The sequence below is a fragment of the Balaenoptera borealis genome (genome assembly GCF_965194805.1).
Source record: "Balaenoptera borealis genome assembly, chromosome: 13".
Classification (NCBI taxonomy): domain Eukaryota; kingdom Metazoa; phylum Chordata; class Mammalia; order Artiodactyla; family Balaenopteridae; genus Balaenoptera; species Balaenoptera borealis.
This window is the reverse complement of record NC_138870.1, coordinates 3,438,714-3,464,855: the sequence shown is the minus strand read 5'-3', so window position 1 is coordinate 3,464,855 and position 26,142 is coordinate 3,438,714. Positions and strand designations below refer to the sequence as shown.

At 57.1% G+C, this 26,142-nt stretch overlaps 1 protein-coding gene across 7 annotated transcripts; it reads right to left on the bottom strand.

Annotated features, from left to right (window-relative positions):
• Positions 1-1,942: 1,942 nt before the first annotated feature.
• On the bottom strand, positions 1,943-24,528 carry SLC6A12 (solute carrier family 6 member 12). 7 transcript variants are annotated; one of them, XM_082349107.1, is made up of 17 exons: positions 24,302-24,524; positions 22,111-22,194; positions 19,668-19,945; positions 15,285-15,419; positions 13,611-13,751; positions 12,776-12,863; positions 11,659-11,791; positions 10,328-10,462; positions 8,935-9,038; positions 8,560-8,684; positions 8,015-8,127; positions 7,470-7,557; positions 6,931-7,019; positions 6,599-6,701; positions 4,809-4,909; positions 4,166-4,336; positions 1,943-2,983 (listed from the first exon to the last, which is right to left on the bottom strand). In XM_082349107.1, the coding sequence occupies exons 3-17, from the start codon at positions 19,888-19,890 to the stop codon at positions 2,840-2,842; spliced, it is 1,893 nt and encodes a 630-aa protein (XP_082205233.1). In that variant the 5' UTR covers positions 19,891-19,945; positions 22,111-22,194; positions 24,302-24,524; the 3' UTR covers positions 1,943-2,839. The 7 variants fall into 7 exon arrangements, with proteins under 7 accessions (XP_082205233.1, XP_082205236.1, XP_082205235.1 ...); XM_082349110.1 differs by lacking the exon at positions 24,302-24,524 and adding an exon at positions 23,284-23,307; XM_082349109.1 differs by lacking the exon at positions 24,302-24,524 and adding an exon at positions 23,051-23,266.
• Positions 24,529-26,142: the final 1,614 nt, after the last annotated feature.

The window sequence follows — 26,142 nt, the reverse complement described above, 5'->3', positions numbered from 1 at the left end:
ACACACACCCTCACACCCCTGAATCAGTGCTCTGGGCACTTTAAAGAGTTGAAACCGTTGCTCCCTGCCCATGCCGTGGACCTGATACGAGCGGGTTCCCATGAGCTGTGCAGTAGCCTGAAGCCCCTTCCCTCGCTCTGCTCCCTCCAGCCCACACCTACCCATCCTGATGCCTCTGGACGCACGGGTCACAGAGGCTGTACTGGGTGCCAGGACAGGAAAGCAGCCAGAGGGAGGGATGTTACAGACACAGGCCTTCAGCAGTCCCCATGCCAGAGCAGAGAGGCTGTGAGTTTAAAGCCGGGGATCAGGGTCGCTGAGAGAGCAGGTGAATCACGGGGGGGCCTGCGAACAGTCTGCAGAGACAGAGACGTGAGGCCCAGGGCCCAGCCAGCTGGAGAGAGCCTGTGCGCCACCCACGCGCAGAGCTGCCCCACTGCCTGTAGCAGACGGTGTGGTACTCCGGCTGCTCGGCACGGACCACTCGGGGCAGGCGGCCGGTGGCCGAGAAGCCTGCTGGCCCTCACCCCGCGTCCCTGGCAGCTGGGCTGCCCCAAAGGCAGCTGACTCTCTCGGGCACACCCGCCGGGGCCATGGGGAGGGGGTGTAGGAAGCTTTCATTTCCGGAGAGGACAGCTTGCGCGTAGAGGGGGAAACGCTCAGTCTGTCCATCTATCTGGCAACGGCAGGGGGGAGGGGGCTCAGGAGGTGGGAGGCAGGGCTGGGGAGGCGGCACTGCTCCCTTCAGCCACCAGGCGGCAGCAGAGGGCACCATGCCTGCCCAACTCAGGTCCCCCATTCCATAAATGAGGGCGATCTGGCTGGCGCAGATTTCCTCTCCATCCCCTTCTGCTGGACCTCCTTCTTTACCCACTGACTCGCCAATAAAAGTGAGTACCAGGGACTTCCCTGGTGGCGTGGTGGTTAAGAATCCGCCTGCCAATGCAGGAGACACGGGTTCGAGCCCTGGTCCGGGAAGATCCCACATGCTGCGGAGCAACTAAGCCCATGCGCCACAACTACTGAGCCTGCACTCTACAGCCCGCGAGCCACAACTACTGAGCCCATGTGCCACAACTACTGAAGCCCGCGCGCCTAGAGCCCGTGCTCCGCAACACGAGAAGCCACCGCAGTGAGAAGCCCGCGCACCACAACGAAGAGTAGCCCCCGCTCGCCACAACTGAAGAAAGTCCGTGCGCAGCAACGAAGTCCCAACGCAGCCAAAAATGAACAAATAAATAAATTAAAAAAAAAAAAAAAAAGAGTACCAGTGCACGAGCAGTCCAGAGGGAGGCAGAAGGGAACGTCCAGAACCCACGGGTCTGGACATCTGCTTGTGCCCAGGGTGCCAGCATCCCTATTCTCACAAGCTGAGAAGCCCTCGCCGATCTGGGCGAAGGATGGCGGATGATCTGAGGATGCCTGGGGCTGTCCGGCTGGAGCTCACCCTGGCTGGAGCACAGACTTTTCCTCCAGTCACCAGGCAGTGACATCTACCTTCGCATCACTGCAGGCGGCGGCCCTTCTTCCAGACCCCAGGTTCTCCCCAGGAAACTGTCCAGAAGTGGCCTACCCCCCACAGGCCGCCCCCCCTTGACGTTGGAACACAAGGCCACAGAGCCTCCTCCGGGAAGCCTTCCCCAGCCAGGGAAGGGTCTGGTGCGGTTTGGCAGGGGCCTGGGGAGAGAAGCAGCCCACACCTCTCCCCGTGGGAGTCAGGGGGGGCTCTCCCAGACGCCCAGGCACCCCCTGGCAGCGGAAAGTGGGAAGACGACCAAAGTCCAGGGAGGGACTCCGGTCAGACGGGTATGGGCTGGTGGAGGAGCTGCCAGGGTAGGGCTGCCAACCTGGGTGGGCTGCTCACCCCCCGCCCCCAGAGGGAACTCTCTCCCTGCCACCCCAAGAACCACAACGAACAGAAAGAAGGCTGGCACACACAGCAGGCGATCCATGGGTGCTTGTTAACAAGGCAGGAGGGGGCAGTGGGAGGGACACCGGCCTGAGAGCAGGAGACCCGGCTTTAGTCGTGTCTCTGGTCCCGAGGAGCTTCATGAACTCGAAAAATCATTTTGTCTCTTGGGTTCCTCAGTTTCCTCATCCATGAAGTCGGGGTCGGGACGAAGGCAGGATGGCAAACGGAGCTGCCGGGGGCACTGTCTTTGGAAGGCTGTCAGCTGGGGAAGAACCTGAGATCGACTAGCCACGTCTGTCCTGGGTGCAGGCCCGTGGTCGTGCCTATTTGCCAAGTGCAGGGGCCATCCTGAGCCCCTGCCACCCCACTGCTCTGTGCGTTAAGGACAGTACTGCAAGGCGGGCGTGGAACTAGGGCTGGAGCTGGGGACACCTTGAGACGCCACCTCCGCGAAAACGCAAGACAACGGTGGCCGTTTCTCTGGTTCCTTCCCGCGGGCTCCAGGACACTAAGCCAGGTGAGGGAGCCCTCCAGTGGAGCGTCAGGATCCAGCGTGGGGTGTTCAACTGTCACATGCAACGTGGCGTGTATCTCTACGGGCGCTACCCTCCCCAAGCACAGAGATCGCAAGTGCTAAGAGGAAGCCTCGCTACACTGGGCGGTCCCGCTATTGCACACTGCAGCTGTTCTAACCAGACGGTGGGCTCCACAAAGACCTCCGCCTTCACAGATAAGACGGGGTGTTCCAACAGGCACAGCAGGCTCCGGCGGCACCGTCTCTAGCCCACTGGGAGGGGCTGCCCACGGACATCACAGAGCTTCTCGGCAGGGCTGCGGGAGGGGGCAGAGGTGAAGGCTGTCCGCCGGGGGCACGGGGGCCCTGACCCAGCTTCCTGGCTCAGTAGCCACCTGGTTTCCGGCCACATCCTACAAGTGCGTCTCCTTCTCCCCAGCCATGAGACCCGCCTTCGTTGGGGAGGGCCCGCAGTCCTGGTTGCTGCCACCGTCCAGACACAGGTATCGCTTGGGCTGTGGCAGGCTGGGGTCAGGGGTGACGAGCTGCCGCAGGCGCTGTGGGGAGAAGAGGAGTCAGTGGTGCTGGTGGCAAGAGAGGCAAAGACGTGTCCTCATGTCTGTCTCCCCAGAGCCCAGCACACAGCTCAGCGTGAGTGAGTGAAAGGGCACAGAGCTCGAGAAGCGAGAAGAGGCAGTAACGTGTGACTGAGCGTGTGAACCGCCTGGCTCCCATCCTGGCTCTGTTACTGACGCCTGTGCAGTCGTAGGCAACCCACTGAATAACACTGTGACTCGTCTGCAAGATGACAGCACACACCTCAGAGAGCAGTGCCTGGCACAGGGTTAAGTGATCAGCGAGTGTCTATTTTGTTCTTGTTGTTACTATTCTTATTGCTACTATTATCATATGCTCAGTAACTATCTAGTATTGTTCTTCCTAGTAGTAGTCCTACGATTAGCACCGTTATTGGTGCCATCTCCTTCTTGCCTTGAATGCAGACGTGATGACTGGAATCATGACAACCTTCTTGTGACCATGCAGTGATAAGCATGATGATGAAAAGACAACATGACCAGGATGGAAGTGCAGGAATAGAGGAAGCGTCTGGTCCCCAACGCCCTCTTTAAGCAGCTGAACCAAATGCCAGGATCCCCCGTCTCTGGTCTTCTTGATATGTAAGAAGAAACTAAGCCCGTTTGCTTATTGCAGGTTGGGTTTTCTGTGACTTGTGGGCGAGACAGATTTCCACAAATGTAATGTCTTTGTGGGACACTGGCTCTGTCCCTTCCAGGAAGACATGTCCTGAACCCTAAACAGGGAGCCTTTTGCATATGGTTCGCAGGCAGGGTTGAGAGGAGGAGAGAAGCCGGGAGCCTGTGCGGGTGAACCATGGCTGCTGGTCACCAGTTTCCAGGAGCAGGAATCTGTGCTCTATGACCCCCTGCGTCTGGCACCTTGTGTTCTTGTTTGTGACTTACTTTCCCCCTTAACCCTTTGACAGCTGCCCTTGGTCAACCTGCCCAGATGATCTGCTGGAGGTCAGATTCTGAAGGTCTAGGACTCTAGGACTCTTGAACATTTCTGAAAATGAAGCCCTTCTTCAAAGACCCTTCTCCTTAAGATTCCCTTAGACCGAAGGGCAGCCCGGCACTCAGAGCTGGCCCGGCCGTGGTGTCGTGCCCAGAGTCCAGCCCCTTCGGTGCCCTCCTTTGATGCGCCACTTCCCCAGCCCCTACCTTCTTGAAGGAACCCTGGGTCTTCAGGAGGGCGACGACGATGAAGAGTGGGACACAGCCCATGGAGGAGCCAGCCAGGAACCAGCCGATGAAGTATCCCCAGGCTGGGTACACGTAGACGTTGTTGTATCTGAGAGGTGTGTACTTGCTCAAGGAGAAGAGGAAAGTGGCCTAGAAAGACAGCGGGAGGGGCCGACGCAGATGCGGGAGGGAGCCCGTGAAACCCTCTCCTCAGGACGGAGCACAGTTAAATATCAACACACTGCTGCCTCTAGAGATGGAGCGCAGAGGCCATCACAGACCGTGGGCTCAGAAGGCAGGGAGGGGAGACGGAGGAGCTCCAAAGCAGACAAGGATAGGGAGACCAACAGTTGGGAAATCACGCAGGCAGGCAGACAGACAGACGGAGGTGCCAGGGAGGAAGGGATGGAGCAGGAACTAGACCAGATGGTAGTGCTGGTAAAGCAAAGAGACTGGCCAAGAAAAGGGGGGAGGGGAACCAGCACATAAGAGGGCACGGAGCAGCCCCTCCAGGTAACTGGGCAGGCGGGAAGGAGCCCCAGAACTCAGCCCGTGCCCCTCACCTCCCGGAGTCGGCTAGAGGCAGGAGGAGATGGGGGTGGTGGTGCTGGAGGGCACATACCAGGCAAAGGCCCGGGGTCAGGAAGAGCCAGGAGATCTTCACCAGGGGCCACGGCCGGTAGCCAAACATGTCCTCCATGTTGTCATAGAAACGGTCGGCCCCTGACCAGGTGGGTGGGGGGAGAGTGTGAGGACAGGAAGGGGACGGCTTCGTCCTCTTCCCCCCCCCCCCGCACCGCACCGTGGGGGGGAAACTGGATCAGGACACGTGAGTGACACTGGAGGTGGAGGGGAGGCCGCCACCAACAGAGAGCCCCTAACCTCCCAGGGCCTCTCTGCTCTCAGGGCTACGGATGAAGACCCGAGTCCTAACACAGAGGAGGGTGTGAGCCAGAACGGGGCTCAGCGGCTACACACATGCTTATTGCATCGCAGAGGTGAACTCGGCTTCAAGTAAAAATAGCAAAACACCAAGGGAGCCGATGCTCGAGCCCAGCGCTGAGCCCTGCGGGGCGGGGGCGGCACCTGCACCCCAGACTCCAGGGGGCCCCTCTGTGCTCCCAGTGAAGCACAGAAGGGGGCTGGGCTGTGGCCATGGAAACGCTGCCTCTTGCACTTGGTTTAATGTCCTTAGGTTTCCACGTTTGCACCACCTTCTAAGAAGTAAAGAGCCACTGACTGGGAAAGGCCTGGGAGCCCTCTAGCCACCCCCTCACCACCACAAAAAGAGCACTGCGAAATGCCACCGCTAGACAGTCGTCCCTTTGGCGTCTTAACTTCCCCCCAGGTGAAAAGCAGATACCGCTGCTGTAGGTGCAACATATTATCAGCCGCTTACACCTCGCTGTGATCGAGTTTGTCAGATCCTCTCTGAGAGCAAGTGTCGAAAAGCAGTGGGGAAATCAGAGCAAAAAGGTAGGAGACGCGTGGGGAGGGAAGGACGCCAACGAGGAAGGCCTAGGGTAGCGAGATAAAACGCTTCCTATTCGTGTCTCGTCCTGAGGCCCTGCTGCGTGGTACCCACGCACCCTCTCTGCCCTGAGCTTTGGGACACTGACAATCCGTTCCCCCAACTGGTGCAGTGGAACCAGAGGGACCTGAGGCATGACGACGGCTCCTCCACTTGCCTGTGTGAGCTTAGGCAAGGGACCCAACAACCTCTCTGAGCCTCGGTTTCCCCTGTAAAGGGCTGTGGTGCAGATTACGAGACAGCACTCGGCACTCAGCAGTGCGGTGGTCGGGACATAATGGCTTCTCCCCCAACCCCACCCCACGCTGCCGCGGTCATCAGGCACGATAACAGCCTGGATACCACGTGGTCAGCACCGCTGGCGGGCTTCCTCAGTGCTGAGGGGGCCGGGCTGTTGGTGGGAGTCAGTGGAAGCCAGAATTCACCAAAGTATCAGAAAGAAATGCACGACCACCACAACAGAAAAGCCTACGTCAAAAACACAGGGATGAGCTTCCTGTCCGTGGAAGTATTCAAGCAAAGCCTGGGTGATGACTTCGAAAGGGCATGTGGGAATCTCTGAAGGATCAGACTAAATGGCCCTGGAGGTCCCTTTTGACTAGGATTCCCATGGGAGAAGGCCTCCAACAGCCTCTGCATCTAGAAAGCTGTGCACAGTTATTTATAATTATTCTCACTATTCAAAGAACTCTGTTGTCATTAGCCCAGCTCCACTGCCGTAATGAGAAACACCTGGGTTCCCAGCAACGGCTAAACTTCTCAAGTAAAAAGGACCAGGACAGCAGCACAAAGACCCGCAGAGACCAGCGGGCCCGTCCTCACCCAGGGCAGATCCTGCCCTTCGTGTGGCCCCAAGGCTCCCCCCCCCGTCACCCACTTACCATACACCCAGCCGATGCAGATCACTTCAAACACGGAAAGGAACAGCAGGCACGTGCCACTGCAGGCGTAATAATCAAACAGCTGGAAGATGTACATCCCGCCCTGTGGGGCAGGGGGCAGAGTGAGACCTTGGCCAGGGGGCAGGGGACATGCCCCAGCCCACACGAGATGACAGAAGCCCATCTGGGATGCCACCCTGCCCGGTCCAGGGAATTCATCCCTTGCAGCTAAAAAGAGTTTGCCCCGCCTGTCCCTGACTCCCAGCCTCCCAGCCCTCATCTGACAACATCTCTGACATCTGCGAGGACCCCGGGGACTGTGGTGCACGTACACTGTGCTGTCTGTCCAGCATCCCACCTTCCGGAAGTTGCCGAGTTGCGGCCACCTCACTCTGAGTGTGCGCCCCTCCCTGCTCCAGGCCTAAAGAAGAGCAATGGCCAATTCTCAGGGAAAGGGCCCTATCCCCCCGGGGGTTGGTTGGTGGCAGAAGGGAACCCTGAAGCTGCCCAGAGCTGTCTGTAACATCCCAGGAGGGAAATCTGCCCAAGAATGACATCACCAGAGGAAAGGGGAGCCAGGAGATAGAGGGGAGCATCCCTGATGATGTCATTGGAGCTGCTGGATCCAACCGTGCCTGAAAGCGAAGCATCTCTAGACTTTTCTGTTTCCTAACCGAAAAAATTCACCTTCCTGCTTAAGCCAGCTTGTGTTTGGTTTCTGTCACCTGAAACCAAAGGAGAGGGAACCAACACAAGAAGGTTCCGCCATGTGGTCCCTCCAACCTCGCAGTGAAGGGCCGGGAAGGCGAGGGGAATGTGGCTCTGAGTGTGTCAGGGGGTCGCCAGCTTGCAGGCCGCCCCCGCCACTCACCTCGGTGACCAGGAAGAGCCCAAACAGGTAGCAAATGACCGCGATGGCGAGGATCAGGAGCTCCCGCCGCCCGCTCTTCCGGAGCTGCCTGGGGAACATGTCCACGGAGGCTGTCACCAGGCACTCCACACAAACAAACTGTGGGCCGGAGGGGGCTGGTAAGAGGGGCCACTGCCTCCTCGCTCCCCAACCCCACGCTGGCCCACAGAGCGCAGGGGGCCCAGAACTGGGGTGAGGCCAACCCTGCCTCAGCCATGTCTCCACCACGGAAGGTCCCAGCCGGGAGGGTTGGCTGGGCGGGGCTGGGCGGCCCGAAGGTTTGGGAGGGCGCGTCCACATCTGCGGAAGGGTCAGGCCTGGGGGAGCAAAGCAAGTGGCCCCTCCCGGAAGAGGAGGCCGGGCGTCCCCCGACCAGCCTCAAGGACAGGCTCCGGATGCCGGGGCCAGGGCTGGGAAGTCTGGTCGGGGGACAGCGAGGTCGGGGAGGTTATGGCGGCGGACGCAGAAGCTGGTAAGGGGGTCGCAGGGCGGGGGCGGGGGCGAACCTGGCTGTCCAGCCCGAGGAAGATGAGCATGATGAAGAAGAGGCAGGACCACAGCTGGGACAGGGGCATCATGCTCACAGCCTTGGGGAAGGCAATGAAGGCCAGACCAGGGCCTGCCGGGAACACACTCCATCAGGGGCCGCCCCTGTGTGCGCGCGCGCGTGCGCGCCTGCATTCATGTGCGCCTGCGTGCGTGCGCGCCTGCGTTCATGTGCGCCTGCGTGCGTACGCGCCTGCGTTCATGTGCGCCTGCGTGCGTGTGCGCCTGCGTGCGTGCGCTGGCTCCCGAGGGCAGGCTGACTCGTCCCCTGCCCTGGGGAGCACGCTTTCCACTCGTGCGCCCGTCCTCCCATCCGTCCCCGCCTCCCTCCTCCCATCCGTCCCCGCCTCCCTCCTCCCTCCCCTGGTTTTGGGGTTCTGCTCTGTGCCTAGCACGGCCGCCTGATGCTGAAAGGTTCCTATAGTACCCAGCTTCATGGGACCCCTGCCCTCCTGTCCCCTGCCCCTCCTTCTCCCCCGGCCCCAGGCAGCAGAGCAGCACCCACCTGACTCGGCCACCTCAGAGATGGGCACCCCCTGCTCCTGGGACATGAAGCCCAGGATGGAGAAGACCACAAACCCCGCCACGAAGCTGGTGGCGCTGTTCAGGAAGCAGAGGGCGATGCTGTCCCTGCAGAAAATGGGAAGGAAAAGGGAGAAAGAAACCCATCACGTGGGGACATACAAAGACAGCGGGAAAGAGGAGAGAGGAAAGGAAGTGGGGGGAAGGAGCCCAAGACCAGGTACCAGACGGTGAAGAGAAGAAAGGGAGGGAGAAAAACCCAGTCTGGAAAGGGGACCACAGTGTCGGTTTTGCACAGCTTGGAGCCCCTGCTCACAAAGGAGGAAGGCCCCCTCCCAGGACCCCGCGCCCCGCTCACCTGTAGCAGTTGTTGTGGTACTTGTTGTAGCTGCCCAGGGCCGTCAGGCACCCCTGGCAGATGGCGAAGGAGAAGAAGATCTGGGTGCCCGCGTCCATCCACACCTGCAGGAGACCCCAAGGAAGCGGTGGGAAGATGGGGGGAGCCCGCCGGGGCCTGGGGCAGTGACCGCCCGGCACCTCCACAACCAGCGGCTCCTCCGTCCCCGCAGAGCCCACGTTACAGCCCACGCCCACTAACGCATCCTCCTCTTCCCCTGGGCACTTAGCAGGCACCACATAGGTGCGCGTGACTGTTAACTTCTAGTTGGTTCACCACAGACGGTGAACCGGAGAAGGAGAGGCCTGTCTGCAGGGCGGAGCTGAGGCCCTGGCCGCCCTCAACCTGCACGTGCCCCCAAGCAGCCATGGTGGGCAGAGGCCACGGCCTTCAAATATAGAGAGAAGACACCAAGACTCCACTGGGGGCAGTGGGAGGGGAGGGGCAAAGAATGTGCTCAGACAAGTCCAGAGGGGGAAAATGTCCAACCTCGCACTAGTAAAAAAAAAAAAAAATTAAAACGGCAACATGCTACTACTTTGACCTATCAAAGGTTAAAATAAATTCTACTTGAATGTCTCATGGGCCTGCAGAAGGAAGGGTACCCACCAACACGGGCGGTCAAAGTCCACAGCACATGTCAAGAGCCTTAAAAGGTGTGTACTCCCTGACTTAGTAATCCCACGTCTACGTCTAACTACTGTCAGGAAATAATCAGAGATGTGGTCAAAGATTTAAACACAAGGTGTTCATCGCAGCTGTCTGTACAATCATAAAAAAAAAAAAAATGACCTAAATGTGCAGGAACGGGGAAGAGCTGAGTAAAAGCCGACACCTGCCCCAGGTGTGGATGCTCAGAGGTCATATGGCTGGGTCTGTCTGCCCGCTGCCCACACCAGCTCTAGAGAGGTACCTGGACTTACGGGACCCCAGTACATCCTGGCTGGATGAGTGAGTGGATGGATGGGGCATGGAGGAAACATTATGCAAATGATAAAATGACATTTACAAATGGATTTAATAACAAGGAAGATGCTTACACTATAATTTAAGTGAAAATATATTTATCTCCATGTATAATTATCTCAACTATGTGAAACACACACACACACCAGCTAGAAAAAAAAAATTGGAAGGAAATATACTAAAATGCTAACAGAGGTTATAGCTGAGTGGTGGGGTTACGAGAGGTTCTTAGTTCCTTTTTCATAATTTTCTTCTATATTATCTACTTTTTCCTCCAGTGGGCACATATTGCCTCTAAACGGCAAAAAGCAATCAAAGGTTTTCAAAAGTCCAGATCTGGTTTGGGGCGGGAGACGCCTGGGGGAACGGTCCCCAGTGAGGTTCCTACCTGGGGGTCCTTGAGCCGAAGCAAATCTGGTTTCAGGTAGTAGATGATGCCCTCGTAGGCTCCGGGCAGGGTGATGCCTCGGATCAAGAGGATGACCAGCATCAGGTAGGGGAACGTAGCTGTGAAGTAGACAACCTGGAGGGGAGAAGGCCAGGGTCACCCTTGCCCAGGCAGCACGAGCCTCCTCGGAGGAGGGCTGAGCACGGGAAACTTCCCACCCCTTCCTTTACACATTCTGGGGTGTCTGGGGCTCCCCAGCAGAGGACGAGACACACATCAGCGAGGCAAAGGGACGGGAGGAAGGACAGGGAGGGGTGTGAGTTTCCACCCATAACATTTCAAGAACCCTTTTTGAATCCAGATTCTGGTCTCTCTTAATCCCTTATCCTGGCTGTTCGCCCGCCCCTTGCCCCTTGAAGAGGGTGGGACTCCCCCACCCAGGGGGAAGGTGAGCAGATTTGTACAGTGATCAGTGGGGAAATTTAGACTGAACTTTTCCAGGCTTAAGGTTGGGGGAGCAGCAGTGGCCTGAGCTCTGGGGGGCGGGAGACACACGGGGGCTCCACTCTGCCCCTTCCCCGAGAGGGCGGCACTGTCCGTGTCGTTATTACTATTACTATTTCTATGTTATCGCTATCACAACAATCCGTGGAAGAGGGAGGCTGCTTTGGGAGGGGGCTAATCAGAGAAGGCGGGACCCTGTCTGTTCCCGGCTGTAACAAGCATGGGGCGTCAGTGTCAGACTCTCTGGGTTGGAAATGATGCTCCGGTGTGAACTCTGTACACACAACAGGCCACTTTGTCCATCCTCAGCTTGAGCTCCTTCAGAGGTTGGAAACCCACCACCTCAAAGACTGTTCTGTTGGCCACTTCATCCTAGACGTGGTCTTGGTGTGTTGTTAAACGAGACAAGCACGTCGTACGAGTGTGTGATCCTGATTGTGCAATATTCACACACAACACACACACACACACACACACACACACACACACACACACATATAAAGGAAGCTAGAAGCCGACCAGCAAAACGCTGACAGGGATGACCAGACACCCCGCCAGCCCGCTGGTGGCTCAGCTCTGACCCTGGGACTTTCATGGTTCTTATTTTGCTCTGCACGTCACTTACGTAAACAGGCCTTTGAAAGTCATACCGAAAAAGACAGCCTTCCCTTGTGTTGAGCTGAACCCTGCCTTCCTGCGACGTCCCCTGTTCTCAGCAGGCCTCTCCCTTTCACTGCTTTCTCTTTCAGGTCTCCAGAGGGATGCCATGTGTGTCCCCGTGGACCCTGGGGGCCACAGAGAGCCGTCCCAGAGCCAGAACTCCTCACCTTGCCCGTGGACTTGACCCCCTTCCAGATGCAGAAGTAGCAGACGACCCAGGCAAGCAGGAGGCAGAGGGCCAGCTCCCAGCGCAGGGCCCCCAGTTCGTGGATGCCGGAGCTGAGGCCCAGAACACGTCTCCTGTGGACGGGGAGACACACAACCAGGTGAGGCCGAGGGGACAGTGGCCTCCGCCATCAGGTGTCCTGATCCTCAGAGCTGACCGCACGGGTCTCAGGGTCCACGCCTCCCTGCCCCATGGCCAGCACGTTCCCACCTGTGGTCTCTAAGCCCCTGGCCGTTAGACGACCAAATCACGTAATCCCGTAGGTATCTGTGTAACTCATCCAGCTTTCTCTGTTGTCGGAGAGGTAGAGACAGAGAGTGAGGGCAGTAAGCGTCTGAGCGAGCTCGAGCCCGTGGGGAGCAGAGACCCATCCGGGCAGTGGCTGAGCAGGTGCTCGGGGAGCAGACACGGGCTGGATGTGCGTCAGCATCTGAAGAGTGGCCGGGGTGATGGGAACACGTGTGTGCCGGCGTCGGTGGGCACGAGGGCAGCGTGGATGTGGGGAGGGCGCCCCGGGAGAGTGTCGGTGAGTACGTGTGGGCCAAGGTTAAGTGTGAGGGCGGGTAGACTTGTATAAGCGCAAGGCTGGACACGTGTGGACGCTGGGGTGCAAGTGCTCGTGTGGAGGGTGCAGGCGTGAGTGTAGAAGTTTGCCAGTTCCCGTGGTGTAAATACTCCCACTTCGGCCGATTTCAAGCTACCACCAGGACATCAGGGCACGCGGAGCTGGCGCAGACTCTTCCCAGCTCGCGCTGGCCGTCGGCCGTGGCTGTGTATGTGCAGGTGGGCGTGTGGGTGCGGGCGGGTGACGGTAAGAAGGCATGTGGGCGATGCAAGTCACGTGGACACGCGTGTGAGTCCAGGGGGACACAGGTGGATGCGGGGCGAGCGTGTGGGTGTGGACGGTAGGTGTGGAGGGTCCCTCATCTCCTAGTGGCGTGAGTGCTGGAAAGCATGCACAGAGAGGTGAACACCTGCACCCCCAATCCCGGGCCCCAGACATCCCAATTCCCTCCGCCTGGGGCCCCCGGGAGGCGGCCTCCAGGCCGGGCACCTACTCCCAGAATTCCATGACGGGGGAGGTGAAGTTCACGGGCGGGGCCGCTGCGCTGGCCGCCGAGCGGTTCAGGAAGTCCACGCAGCCCTCTGCAGGGGACAAGAGGGGCGTCAGCGGCGGGCCGGGCGGGCAGAGACACCCTCACACCCCGTCCGCCCCCCTCTGGCCTCGCATTCCCGGTCCCCAGCGCTTCCTCTGGAGCCCCCGCTTTCCAGCGTCAGGAGTTCCTGCTCGGGTGGCTCGTGTGACCAGCCCCCGTCCCTGTGTGCCTCACACTGCTCTCGTCACGGTGAATCTGGCTGCTCCTCTGGCCACCCTGCCAGCCACCTCTGACCCTGTCCAGACCTCAGGCCAGTCCCCCACGCCCACGTGTGGACTTCACTCCCCAGCGATGGGGGGATGGGCTCGCGGGACGGCCCCGCCTGGAGTGGTCCCCACGCAGGCCCCTTCCCATCCTTCTGTGGTCACCCGTCGAAATCTGCCACTGCTCTGTCCGCTTGTCTGTTCCCAGCGCTTGACTGTCCCTGGTGCAGGCTGGGCCGAATCACCCGGGCCCACCGCCGGGTCTTGAGGGTCTGGCACACAGTAGGCCCGCAGTGAACACTGGCTCGGTGGGTGGACGTTGGGGGGGTGTTAGCGCCTGGCAGCCGCTTGTCACCCACCATCCCACCGGGTTGTCGGCTGTCCTGGCGGCTGGTTGGAGGTCCCACACGGGGTCGGCCAGCAGAGTGGCCACCTGTGCCCGCCCAGCTCGGCTTGGGGGCTGTTCTGCCGGGCGCTCCATCACTGTTCGCCCGGCCCCAGCTGCCCCGTCCCAGGGCCGACACGACAAGTACCTGTGTTCCAGGAGTGGGTGCAGGCGGTCCAGGGCAGCTCGGAGGTAAAGGAGCTGAACAGGTAGAAGAGGGCCCAGGAGAGGATGATGATGTAGTAGACGTTCAGATAGGCCTCAATGACCACAGACGCCAGGCCAATGCCTTGTGGGGGGGGGGGGGTAACAAGAGGGTCCCAGAGACCAGTGTCAGCCTGGGAGCCGCCCACCGTGCTGGAAGGACAGGGGCCACGGAGACACCGCGGGGCTCATTCACGGGCCTGAGAGGCCCTTTACTCCTTATTTTTCTAAGTAAGAAAAGCAGGTGACAGAACACCACCCTAGGCGTTCTCCCAGTTTTATGATATATATCTGAACGTATTTTTTGTTTCATGAGAGAATCTCCGGAAGGAGCATCTCCAGAAGTTAACAAGTGGTTCTCTGGGTGATAGATTTCAGTTCACTTTTAAAAGTTCTTTTCTTTTTCTGGTTTTTCTAGTTTTTCTGTGACAATCATGCGTCACTTGTGAAGTCACAAGGGACAGGAGGAACAGAGGCACGAGGCCAGAGACAGGAGGTTCCTGAGTTCGGGTCTCACCAGGCACCCGAGCCTCTGGCGGGTGGAGGGAACCCACGCGTGTGTGGGCATCAGGCAAGGACCCGGGCAGCCTCGGTGGGGCTGTGGACCCCAGGGAGCAAGCAGAGGGCAGACTCCCCATGGACCACACACAACCCACACGGACCCCAAGGATCCGAGAAAATCATCCCAGAGACCCCACAGGGTCCCCATTCTCATCCCACAGGGACCCCCCAAAATCACCACACAGACCCCACAGGGACCCCCAAGCACCCCACCAAACCATCTGACGCCCCAAGGGGGGTCAGCACCAGCCTAGCCGTGCCCCGCCGCCCCTGCTCAGGCTCCCAGTCTGCTCAGAAGCCAGCGTGGTTCCACCACGTCCACGCCGTCCAGCAGAGGCTTGGCGGCCCCCAGACAGGCCTGTCCTGGGCCCGGCCCCTTAGGGACTGGCGTCCAAACCAGAGTCCTCCCTTCCCCCCGACCATGCGAGGAACCGCTCGGGGACCAGGAGGCCCCTGGGTTTCCGACTGGCCGCCAGGGCCCCATCACCTGAACAGAGGGTGGGAAAGGACATCCCCACTGCTCACATCAGTGCCAACAGATCCCCAGAGGGAGGGCAGGGGCTGGGAGCAGCTTAGTCCCTAACACAGGACACAGCACAAACCCACGGAGACCTGGGTTCGTGAATGGCCTCATTTTCTCATCTTATGAGGTTAAAGCAGACACTCCTGGAGGGTTAGGTGAGGACGCAAACGCATGTGACGTGCTGACGTGAGCCCTGGCACATCATCACCATCATCACCATGATTATACCCTGCGGAGGCGTGTCTGGGACCAGGCCACGCGCTCGGGAGCACATTTCCCATGAAGCTGTGAAGACTCAGCTTCAGGGTTCCTCACTTGCAAGGACCCCTCCCAAGACTCTGCATCTAATGTTGTGCCTATTTATAATTTTGTATCGTCCTTCCTGGAGACTGCTTCCACCCAGGTTCTAGAAGCTTCGGGCCCCAGGAAGCCTGATTACACGTCCTAGCTCCTCTGCAGCCCTCAGCACAGGGTGGATGAAGGAAGCGGGGAGGGCGATGGCCGGGGGTGGTTTGTGGCTGGAACGGCACTCACCCTGGAGGAGGGGGCAGATCTTCCTCCAGGCTGTGACGCTGCCCTGGCTGGTGTACTGGCCCAGCGCCACTTCCAGGAAGAACACTGGGATGCCGCAGGTGAAGAAGAAGATGAAGTAGGGGAAGAAGAAGGCTCCTGCCAAGGAGGGGGAAGGGGGTTGAGCTGGCAGCCAACCCCTCAACCGCCCTCCGCAGCCCCCAGGGGCCCAAGGCAGCAGCTTCCTCCTGTCTGTGAGCAGGGCCGGGCGGAAAGTTTCCAGTCTGCGCCCCACCCGGCATAGGAAAGACCTTCGAAGGGAAGTGAATGATAATGTAGGTGGAGATCCTAATATATGCCCTATTTATTTTCTCAGCGTGTTTCACAAATCTAGTCCATTTATTCTTTTTGGAACCAAGAACATGTGTTCTGTATAATTTGATATGCTTATTAAATCATCAAGTTTGTTACGTTTTCGAGAAAAACAAACAAAAACACCTTGGGAAAATGATTTTCCCTGTAATCATTTTCAGAGGGTATTTCCCCTCCCTCAGGCTCTGGTCTGAACTGCCCCCCCACCCCCACCCGCAGACAAGGCCACTCCTCTGCTAGGGGAAATTCTCGGGGTCGTGGTTTCAGCAGCCTCGTGAGAGGCTAGCCAGAGGGCAGGCCTAAAGACACCCAGCAAATTACAGCCCAGGGCGCCCACCTCCGTCACCTCGGAAGCGTGTACCTGGGTGAACACAGATTATTGTTCATTGCCCAGTCATAACACTTGGCACTTGATGCTTCTGTGTGTAAGACCCTCTTCCAAATCCTTCACTAACATCAAAACCCTCACAAAGCAGCCTCCCAAGGCCACAGGTACTGGTGTCATCTCCATTTTACAGATGAGGAAACCAAGGCACAAACCCAGGTGGTCTGACCCTGAGTCTGGGCTCTTAACCACAATGTGATAATGCCTCTCAAGCAACGCATGTTACTCTGTAGAAAAGCAGAAAGTACAAAGGGAAGGAAAGGAAAAAGCATTGTATATCCTTCCAACTTTCTGACAAACACATACATATATATTTCCTTTGCAAAAATGAGAACCTACTATGCATGACTTGATAACCATTTTTTAAATGTATATCATGGACCTCTTTTCATATCAATAAATCCATATCTGCGTCGCCACTTTAATGGCTGTGTGGCTCCGTTTTACGCAGAGTTTCTTTGGTCAGGACCCCGCTGGCCTTTCTGGTCATCCTCCTGCTGCGGTGAGGACCGTTGCCCACATTCTCGTGCACTTGTCTACTTTGTTCCTTAGTTTAAACTTCCAGCAGAGGAACTGCTGAGTCAGAGGGCAAAAGAAGTGGACCTTTTTTTTTTTTTGCTTTTTCTGTCGTAAAATGTACGTAACGTAACTTTTACTATTTTAACCATTTTTAAGTGTCCAGCTCAGCAGCATTCAGTTCATTCACACTGTTGTGCAACCATCACCACCATCCGTCTCTAGAGTTTTCTCATCCTCCCAAACTGAAACTCTGTCCCCTTTCAACACTCACTCCCCATCCCCCTCCCCCAGCCCCGGCACCCACCCTTCCTCTTTCTGTCTCTACGAACTTGATCATTCTAGGCACCTCATGGAAGGGGAATCATACAGTATTTATTCTTTCGTGACTGACTTATTTAGCATGATGTCTTCAAGTTTCATCCATGTTGCAGCATCTATCAGAATTTCCTTCCTTTCCAAGGCTAAATAACGATCCAGTGTCAGTATAGGTCACATTTTGTTTATCCATTCATCCACGGATGGACGTTTGGGTTGTTTCCACCTTTTCAGAATAAACTTTTTTTTTTTTTTTGGCCATGCCACGAGGCATGCGGGGTCTTAGTTCCCCGACCAGGGATGGAACCCGGGCCCACGGCAGTGAAAGCGCCGCAGAGTCCTAACCACTGGGCCTCCAGGGAAGTCCCAGGGATGAACATTTTTAAGGTCTTTGACTGGCATTTCCAAATTGCCCTCCCAAACCCTTGTGCCATCTGCCGTCCCAATAGCAACATGTGAGAGCAAAGAAGGCTTGGTGAGTCTTCCCGAGCCTGCTGCTGTCGACCAGCTCCGTGGCCCCAGGCGAGTGGCTGAGGTCTCTGGGCCCCTGTCCTCCTCTGTGGAACAAGGGCTCTGACGAGATCATCTTTGGTCGTAGCCACCTCTATGTCCGTGACACTGCAGCCGGGGCAAGAATAAGTCACCACATCCTCCCCCAGCGTTAGTTATCACCCCAGCCCTGGCCTGCCCGGGAAGTCCCATTTCTATTTCTTTGGAGTCATCGGTTCAGGCAATTTGCGGTAAGAACTATAAGTTTTAAAACAGAGAGCAAGGGACTTCCCTGGTGGTCAGTGGTTAAGACTTTGCCTTCCAATGCAGGGGGTGCAGGTTCGATCCCTGGTCGGGGAACTAAGATCCCACATGTCTTGTGGCCAAAAAACCAAAACATAAAAGAAGCAATATTGTAACAAATTCAATAAAGACTTTTAAAAAATGGTCCACATCAAATAAATGAATAAAAGGGGCTTCCCTGGTAGCGCAGTGGTTAAGAATCCGCCTGCCGATGCAGGGGACACGGGTTCGAGCCCTGGTCCGGGAAGATCCCACATGCCGTGGAGCAGCTAAGCCCGTGCGCCACAACTACTGAGCCTGTGCTCTAGAGCCCGCGAGCCACAACTGCTGACCCCACAGGCTGCAACTACTGAAGCCCGTGCGCCTAGAGCCCGTGCTCTGCAACGAGAGAAGCCACCGCAATGAGAAGCCCGAGCACCGCAACGAAGAGTAGCCCCCGCTCACCGCAACTAGAGAAAGACCATGCACGGCAATGAAGACCCAATGCAGCCGAAAATAAAATACATAAATAAATTTTTTTAAAAAATAGGGCTTCCCTGGTGGCGCAGTGGTTGAGAGTCTGCCTGCCAATGCAGGGGACACGGGTTCGAGCCCTGGTCTGGGAAGATCCCACATGCCGCGGAGCAACTAGGCCCATGAGCCACAACTACTAAGCCTGCGCGTCTGGAGCCTGTGCTCCGCAACAAGAGAGGCCGCGATAGAGAGAGGCCCGCGCACCATGATGAAGAGTGGCCCCTGCTTGCCGCAACTAGAGAAAGCCCTCGTACAGAAACGAAGACCCAACACAGCCAAAAATAAAAAAATAAAATAAATAAATAAGTGAAATTCTTAAAAAAAATAAAAAAAAATAAAACAGAGCAAGACACGTGGTAGATGTTCACTAAATATTTGTCAAATTAAATAGAAATAGTGTTTAGAAGGATTTTCTAAACAGTGGTTATTTTTAAACAGGAATGTTCCTTCTTTTTTACCTTTCTGGAATGTTTCTAATATTCACATATATCATTTCCACAAGAGGAATACAGTTATTTTCAAAAGGCAAAAATGAATCTGGCCAGTCACAAATAAACTCATCTAAATGAATTATTCCATTTATGTGAAATATTCCAAATAGGTAAATCCACAGCCACAGGAAGTAGATGAGTGGTTGCCAAGGGCTGGTGGCGAGAGGGCTCGGGGGTGATTTCTAACAGGTACAAGGCTTCTCTGGGGGGTGATGGAAATTTTCTAGAATCAGTCGTGGTAATGGTTGCACAAGTCTGTGAACATACTAAAACCACTTAATTGTACACTTACAAAGGTGACTCTGATCCCTCCCCACCGTGCCCCTGCTCATTTTTACTACCAGTGCTGAAAAATATTAAATTGTTTCTTTAATTAAAAAAAAAAAATCATAGACAAGATAATGTCATTTCTTTGATCAACATTCCTCAGTGGCTCCCATGTCACTCAGAGCAGGGCCCGGAGGGGCCGAACCCTGACCTCTGCTTCCTCTCCCACCTGTCATTCCCCCCTCGCCGTCCCCCTGCGTTTGGAATGTTCTTCACTTGAACTGCATCCTTGAGACTGGCTCCTTCACCTCCTTCAAGTCTTGGCTCAAAGGCCACCTCCCGGACGGACCCTTTCCTGGTCCCCTCACTTCCCATCTCACGCCCCTCCCCGCCCCTCCTCCCTGCTCTGCTTCTGGCCCGTCCGCCCCCCCACCATGCGACAGACCGCAGTGGATGTATTTGTCTGTGGTCTGCTGCCCTTTGCTGGAGTGTAACCCGGAGTGAGCTGTGCTTTGTATCTAGCACGGTGCCCGGCAAGGGTGGCCCAGCCTGTGAGCTGAGTGAGGGACTGAATCCTTCAACCACTGACCGTGGTCTGTGTGGGGCCAGGGAGGAGAGGAGCTTGCCGTGAGGAACCATTCCCGTTTCACAGCGGGGGGATGCTGGAGTCAATCTCCCTGCCAGCCTCCCTCCACTGCCCAGGCAGGAGGTGCCCAGGTGGGCACTGCTCTCCCCACCTCAAAGTGAACTCACCTCCCCCGTTTTTGTAGCAGAGGTAGGGAAACCTCCAGACGTTGCCCAGCCCGATGATCTCCCCGGCCACGGACAGCACGAACTCCATCTTGTTGCTCCACTGGCCCCGATCCTTCACCTGGTCCTTGCCTTCCTGGTCCAACTTCTCTCCCTCCTCAGGGACCCAGGAGACCACAGAAGGCCCATCCTTGGGAACTGCCACTTTTCTGTCGTCTGCAGCCATGGACGGGCTGGGAGGCCACAGATGGGAGTGGGCAGGATGGCAGGAGAGGCGCAGCCTGCGGGGACAAGGAGGAATGAGCTGGGCGGCCCCAAGGACGCCCGTCACCCCCGCTCTCTCCATCCTAACCTTTCATTATTGCTGGAATACTGTCGAATAGTGTCAGACTATTGATTTTCTTCCCAAATTCTTGATGATATTTGCACCTAAAGTTACACTTTGCTCTCACAGCTCTGAGAACAAACAGGGAGCAGTTTGTTCTTAGTTTGCCCATTTTGCAGATAGAAAAATCCAGGCCTTGACAGACGAAGTGACTTGCCTGAGACCATTCAGGACTAGATCGGGATTGAAACCCAAGCTCGGGGACTCTCATTCCAAGTCTCTTTTGATCTTTACAGTCAGCTGCCGTCCCCGCTGGCCCTTCTGCCCCCGCTCCTCAGTGTCCAATGAGTGTCACCCACCCAGCCTCCAGCCTCCAGGCCAGAAGGGATCAAAGGCTGTCGGGGGTAACAGGAGGTCAAAGGGCAGGTGTGGCCAGGTAACTGCATGGTCTTCCCTGGGCCAGCTGTGTGCTCGTAGCTGTGCCAGCGTGATCGATTGCCTCTGGGTAAACATGGGAGCCAGCTAGCTCCGGGCATCTGATTGGGAGGGCAGAGGAGGGTGGGGCACAAGGCCAGGTGGGGACAGGGGTGGCCTTCAAGGGGACCCTGGTTCTTGAACCTCTGTCCTGAGAGCAGGCGGGGGTTCTGGTGGCAGAAGGGGTCACCAGAGGGATCCTCACTTGGGTGTTCACCTCCGGATCCGAGCGGTCCCCTCAAGGGAGACCCAGAAGTGACTGCTCATCCCGGCAGGTCACTGCCCTCCCCGACTCCCTGCCCTCCTAAAGAGCAGCCACTCTGCCCTACCCTGTCCCTCTCGTGGTCTGTTTATCTGCTGCCAGGAGATAGACTGATGCGTGCTCTATCCGGATTCCTTGCTGGCCTCCCCTCCCCACACTCCTCCACCTCCACTCTCGTTTCTGCCAGGAAGACGTGCCGGGCTGCCGAGGGATCCTCTCCCCCAGGCCCCCCGCCTCTGCCTCCAAGGGGCAGTGGGGAACCAAAGTGACCAGGAGCTACCAAGGGCTCTGCTCCTCCAAGGTTCTAGAGAAACACAAGGGATTCTTTTTATTAAAAGAAGAGTCTGTGTTTACTTGTTAGTCCTTTTAACCCAGGCAACAACCCAAGCCCAAGTCAGTTAGAAAGGTGTGGCAGGGCCATCTGAGGTTATGGAAATTTTTGAAGGTGACTTGGAGGGTGCAGGTTATCCCAGGAATGGGAAAGAATGTCGGGGTGAAACTCTGGTACTGGGACCTACTCGGAGGCTTCCGTGGCAAGATCAGCCCGGGAGGGAAGGCGAGGAGAGAGGCACCCCGTGGAATCCAAGGCCTCACCCTCTGCTATAAAGGAAGGGGCGGGGGAAGAAGGGAAGGAAAGAGAGCTCCAGGTTCAGAGAGAGATCAGCCAAACCCCAGGGGCTTTGAGAACCAAGCCTCAGGTGGAAAGAACAGGGCAGTTTGGCCCCTGGGGACACCTGAACCAACTGTGGATATTGCTACAGAATTGAGGCTGGGGGACCCTGAGGACTGGCCCCTGAATCATTATCAAATGAATGAATGGACTCAAAAACATGGATGAAGAAGCATCAAACAGGAGACCCAAGGTCTGGTCCAGACCTGGCTAGTAATAGTAGAAGTTAACGGGGACTACCCTGGTGGTCCAGAGGTTAAGACTCCACGCTTCCACTGCAGGGGGCACGGGTTCGATCCCTGGCTGGGGAACTAAGATCCCGCATGCCGCAAAGCACGGCCAAAAAACCCCAAACGATAACAATAATAAAAAAAAAAACCTTTACTCCATTTCTTGTCCAACATGTGTTCCCCTCAAGATTGAGGGGTATCAGAGAAAAGGGAGGACTGAAACAGCATACCAGCCCCTGTGTCCCTGTCCTTTGAAGTAAAAAGCTTAAAAAAAAAAATAGAAGTTGACCTTTGAGTCAGCACTGTGCTAAAAACATACACATCCTTACATGCATTATTAAGTTTCATCTTCATAAAAATCTTTGGAGAATTACTATTAACTCCATTTTATAAATGAGGAAATGAAGCTCAGAGAGATTAAGGAACAGGCCCTGACACCCCCAGGTGCTCAGTAAACTATTTTTGAATGGTTTGAACAAACTTACCAGTACAGTAACTGGGGAGCTGAGCCGCCACGTTGCTGTGTGACCTTAGGTATATCACACCTCCTCTCTGGGCTTTAAGTCTCCCTGAAAGAGAGAATGACCCCTACTCAACTGTGGTGTTGGGAGGGCAGGGTATACACGTGAGATCCATAAAAGACAAGGAGAGATACTGCCTTTGCTCACCAAGCCATAGCGTAGCCCAACTCAGGGCCCGAGCATAGGGTCACCAACGGGGTGGCCAGGAGAGAAGCCTCACTGTCCCCAGACCAGTGGCAGCTGTTTCAGGGCCAAGTTGTCCTCAACAGCTGGAGGTGGGGAGACCCGCCTGGGAAAGGAGTAAATGAAGGGAAAGCCAGAGGGGAACACAGGCTGAGGAAGCAAACCCCAGAGCCCAGGGTGGGCGCAGGATTTGGGAGAAGAGAACACAGATGAGCTGACCTTCACGTGACAAGTTTGTTCTTTTTCAAAAAGGCTGTTGAGAGGAGCATGATTTATGGGTAAGAGTGAAAAACCAGAATGGCAGAATGAAAGCAAGAGCATGTGAAAAGGAAAGCTGGCCCAGGGCCATGGCAAGTCAAGGGGGAACAGGCTTACATTGCAGCAAGCGGGACTCAAGTTAGACTCAAGGAAGAACTTTCCAGGAGGATGTTAGACATAAAAGCTGTACTGAGCTCTCCTTTTTGGGGTTAAAAGCCAAAGGACAGCACCCCACCCTCCTGCCCCCCTCCCTGCCCCCCTCTGCTGTGCCCTTCTACCCCCAGCCCGTTTGCCAGGAATACTTAAACACAGTGTTATCCTCAGTCACGATGACTTCCAGAAGTCTCCACCGTCCCAAGGGTTCACGCCAGCTCTCTCACGTCTCCAACCCCTAGCATCACCTGCCCGGCTGCCCATCTGCTCTGCTAAGCTGGGGCAGGGTGTGGGGCGGACTGGACCTCACCACACGCCAGCGCTCTCCAGAAGCAGAGACGCTCGCACCCACGCCGGGCTCAGGGCCGCCCATGAAGGAAACCTTCAGGAGGCTGACGAGCCCCCAGTTCACTGTTTTCAGGGGCTGGGCAGGTAGGCAGAGGAGCGGACACAGGTGGAAATGCCGCTGCCCTCCACACGCCCCCCGGGGCAGCGGCCCAGGCCCTGGACGGCCCAGCCCAGCTCCAGCCCACACCCACATACCAGCGCCCGTTCAGCACACACGCTGTTGCCGCTCCCGTCACGTCCCCTTGCACACACATACCTGTGTGCACGGCACCAAAACATGACCCCCGTCGAGTCCTTCACACCCCGTGGGCCGCCCGCACCCTCGATGCCCCCCGGGGCACAGGCCGCCCTGCCGTCCCCACCCCTGTGCTCCCTCCGCCTCCTCCTCCTCCTGGGAGCCGGCGGGGAGGCTGATCGGGTCTGGCCCCTCTCCTGGCCGCTTCCTCCCCACCTGCGGGGCGCCGTCTGTCTGCCCCTCCTCTCCCTCTCTGGCCCGGGATCGCTCCTCTCTCACCCGCTCCCTAGAGCCAGCCCCCTCCCCGGCTACGGACTTGTCCGCCAGCCAGGCTTGTCCCTGAGCAGCTCAGATGCTGCAGAGGGTGCGGACGAGCTGGCGTGACACCCTCGTCCTAGGATTCCCCAACACCAGACTTCCCTCTGGCCCCGCTCACGGCACGGACACACACTGCCTCCCAGTCCCCCTCCCAGATGCCGGCCCCCCCCCACCCACCCCGCACCCTCTGCGAGCCTCCCGTCTGGCTCCCGGGTCCCGCACAGAGTCCCAGGGAAGCCGCTAGGAGACCCGGCCTGAAAGGGAAACTGTCCCCCACCTTCGCTCCTTCTCCTCTTCCTCCCAGCTCAGAATCCCATCCAGTCGTGCTCCTGGGACCCCCAGACAGAAAGCGACCGTGTGTGTGTGTGTGTCTGTGTGTCTGTGCACACTCGAGTGTGAGCTGGTGTATTGGAAAGTGGAGGGGCAGAGAAATACCACAAGCAGCAGGAGGGACTGAGGCCAAAAGTTTGTGAGCCAGGATTACAACACCCAAGCTCAGGAAGTCAAGTCCTCTGTCCCCAGCCCCTCCCCACCTGCCACCCCGCCAGAGCTCCCCCACGGGCGCTGTCCCAAGACGACCCCCCAGAGCTGGGCTCAGAGACTCATGCCCGACCTCGTCTCCCCTCCTTTGCCCCTTGTCCCTCCCCCTCCCCCTTTCACCTTGCCCCCTCCGGCGCTGGCTCCTTCTCCTCTGGCGGGAAGAGAGGCAGGGACGCACAGGGCAGGGCACAGCCCTCTCTCACCGGGGCGGTAGGATGGGCACCACCAACAGCCAGGCTGGAAGCTGAGATCTCGGGAGGGGAACTGGCCTCGCTGACGAGGGGACGGGAGGAGGTGAATCACTGCTGGACTTTTCCACCAAGTACCTGCCCTCTGCGGTTTCAAGGCAAGGCTCTGGACCTTCACAGCCACAACCCTTTTCCTTGGGATTTTCCTAGAGAAGGTGCCACAGCACACCTCAAGAATCTAGAAAGGACCCAGGTTTGCAGGTAGACAGACCTGGGTTTGACGCCCTCCTTTGTCTGTCAGCCAGGCAAGCATCTGAGCCTCTGTTTCCCAACCCGTCAAGGGTGGGGGACAACACCTACTTCACAGAGTTGCTGGGAGGGCTAAAGGCAATCTGGGAGACTGCTTAGGGTGTTGTCGGTGCTTCAGGGCACTTGGTGATGTCTGCTGAAGGGTCTTCTGGATGCAGGGGCTGGGATGCTGGAGTGTCCCAGGCAGCAGTGACAATGCTCTGGGGACCTCTGGGCACTAAGCACACAGCTGGGACTTGTCTCATTGCCTGACGGCCATCAGTGGTGAACTGGTGCTTGTGGAATAAACATCTGCGTCCCCCCTACGTGCCTGGTGAGCTTCTCCAGAACGGGTCCTCGTCGCTGTTTCTGAGATGTCCTCACGCTGCTCATACAGGACCGTCCGGGGCCATTCACTCAGGATAGACAGTGCCCCCTTCCGGATAATAAAGACGCTTCTTCGGGCCCAGGTGGTGGGGGGAGGAGAAGCTGTGAGGAGAAAGGGAAATTTCCCTTTGCCTGTTCTTCCCCTGTGTGTTCTAGAACTTCCCCGCAGGGCTGGGGTGTGAAGCGCGAGTCTCCGTCTGTAGTTTTCCATCGAGCACCCCCCGCTCAGTGTCTCTCAGGTCCCTCTCAGCATCTCCCTGAGGCTCCCCGTGGAGAGGAAACCAGAACAGTCCAGAAGCCAGGCGGGCTCGGGCAGAGAAGGGCTCCCCCGGCAGAATTCACACTCTGTTTCCCCTGCGCTCGGCGGGGATGGAGTGATCGCGTTGCTGCAATGCCCTGTCCCTGTCCCCGCCATGTGTCAACTGTACAGCCCGCTGCAGAGGGGCACCAAAGTCCGTGTGGTTACCTGGCTGCAGCTACTCAGAATGGAAGACTCAGCCTCTCCGGGAAGGGGCGCCAGAGGGAAGAAAACCACGCTGGGCAGAGGGTGAATTTCCTAGCTCTGTCATTCATTCAGAAATGTTACTTCATGCCTACCGTGTGTGGGGCTTTTCTGCGAGGACCTGGGGATATACATGTCACCTCCCCTTCACCTCACGAGAGAAGAGCTGCCGTGTTTGACCTCGCCTCCCTCTAACACCTGAACTCCCTCACTCAAGCCCACCCAACCCCGCAGCTTCAGCCCCCACTGGGCATTCAGAACAACTGGTGAACTCTTGGGGGCAGGAGACCCCATTTTACAACAGGTAGGGCTCCCTAAGTTACCTGGAAAGCCTACCTAAGACCGGCCTGTTTCCATACTGGGGAGGGCCCAGAGTCAAGATGAAATAATGAATCCGTTATCTTGCTGCAGTGAAACCCGTCGAATGTTCTCCTCACCACAGTCATCTTCTAACCCGTGCACACTTTTAGAAGGCCTGGCATGGAAGCTAGTTCCTGAGCACCTAACTCAGCCCAGGTGCTTTACATGTCACCTCATTTTGTCCTCACAAGAACCTTGAAATGTAGGAATTATTAGCCCATTTTACAGATGAGAAA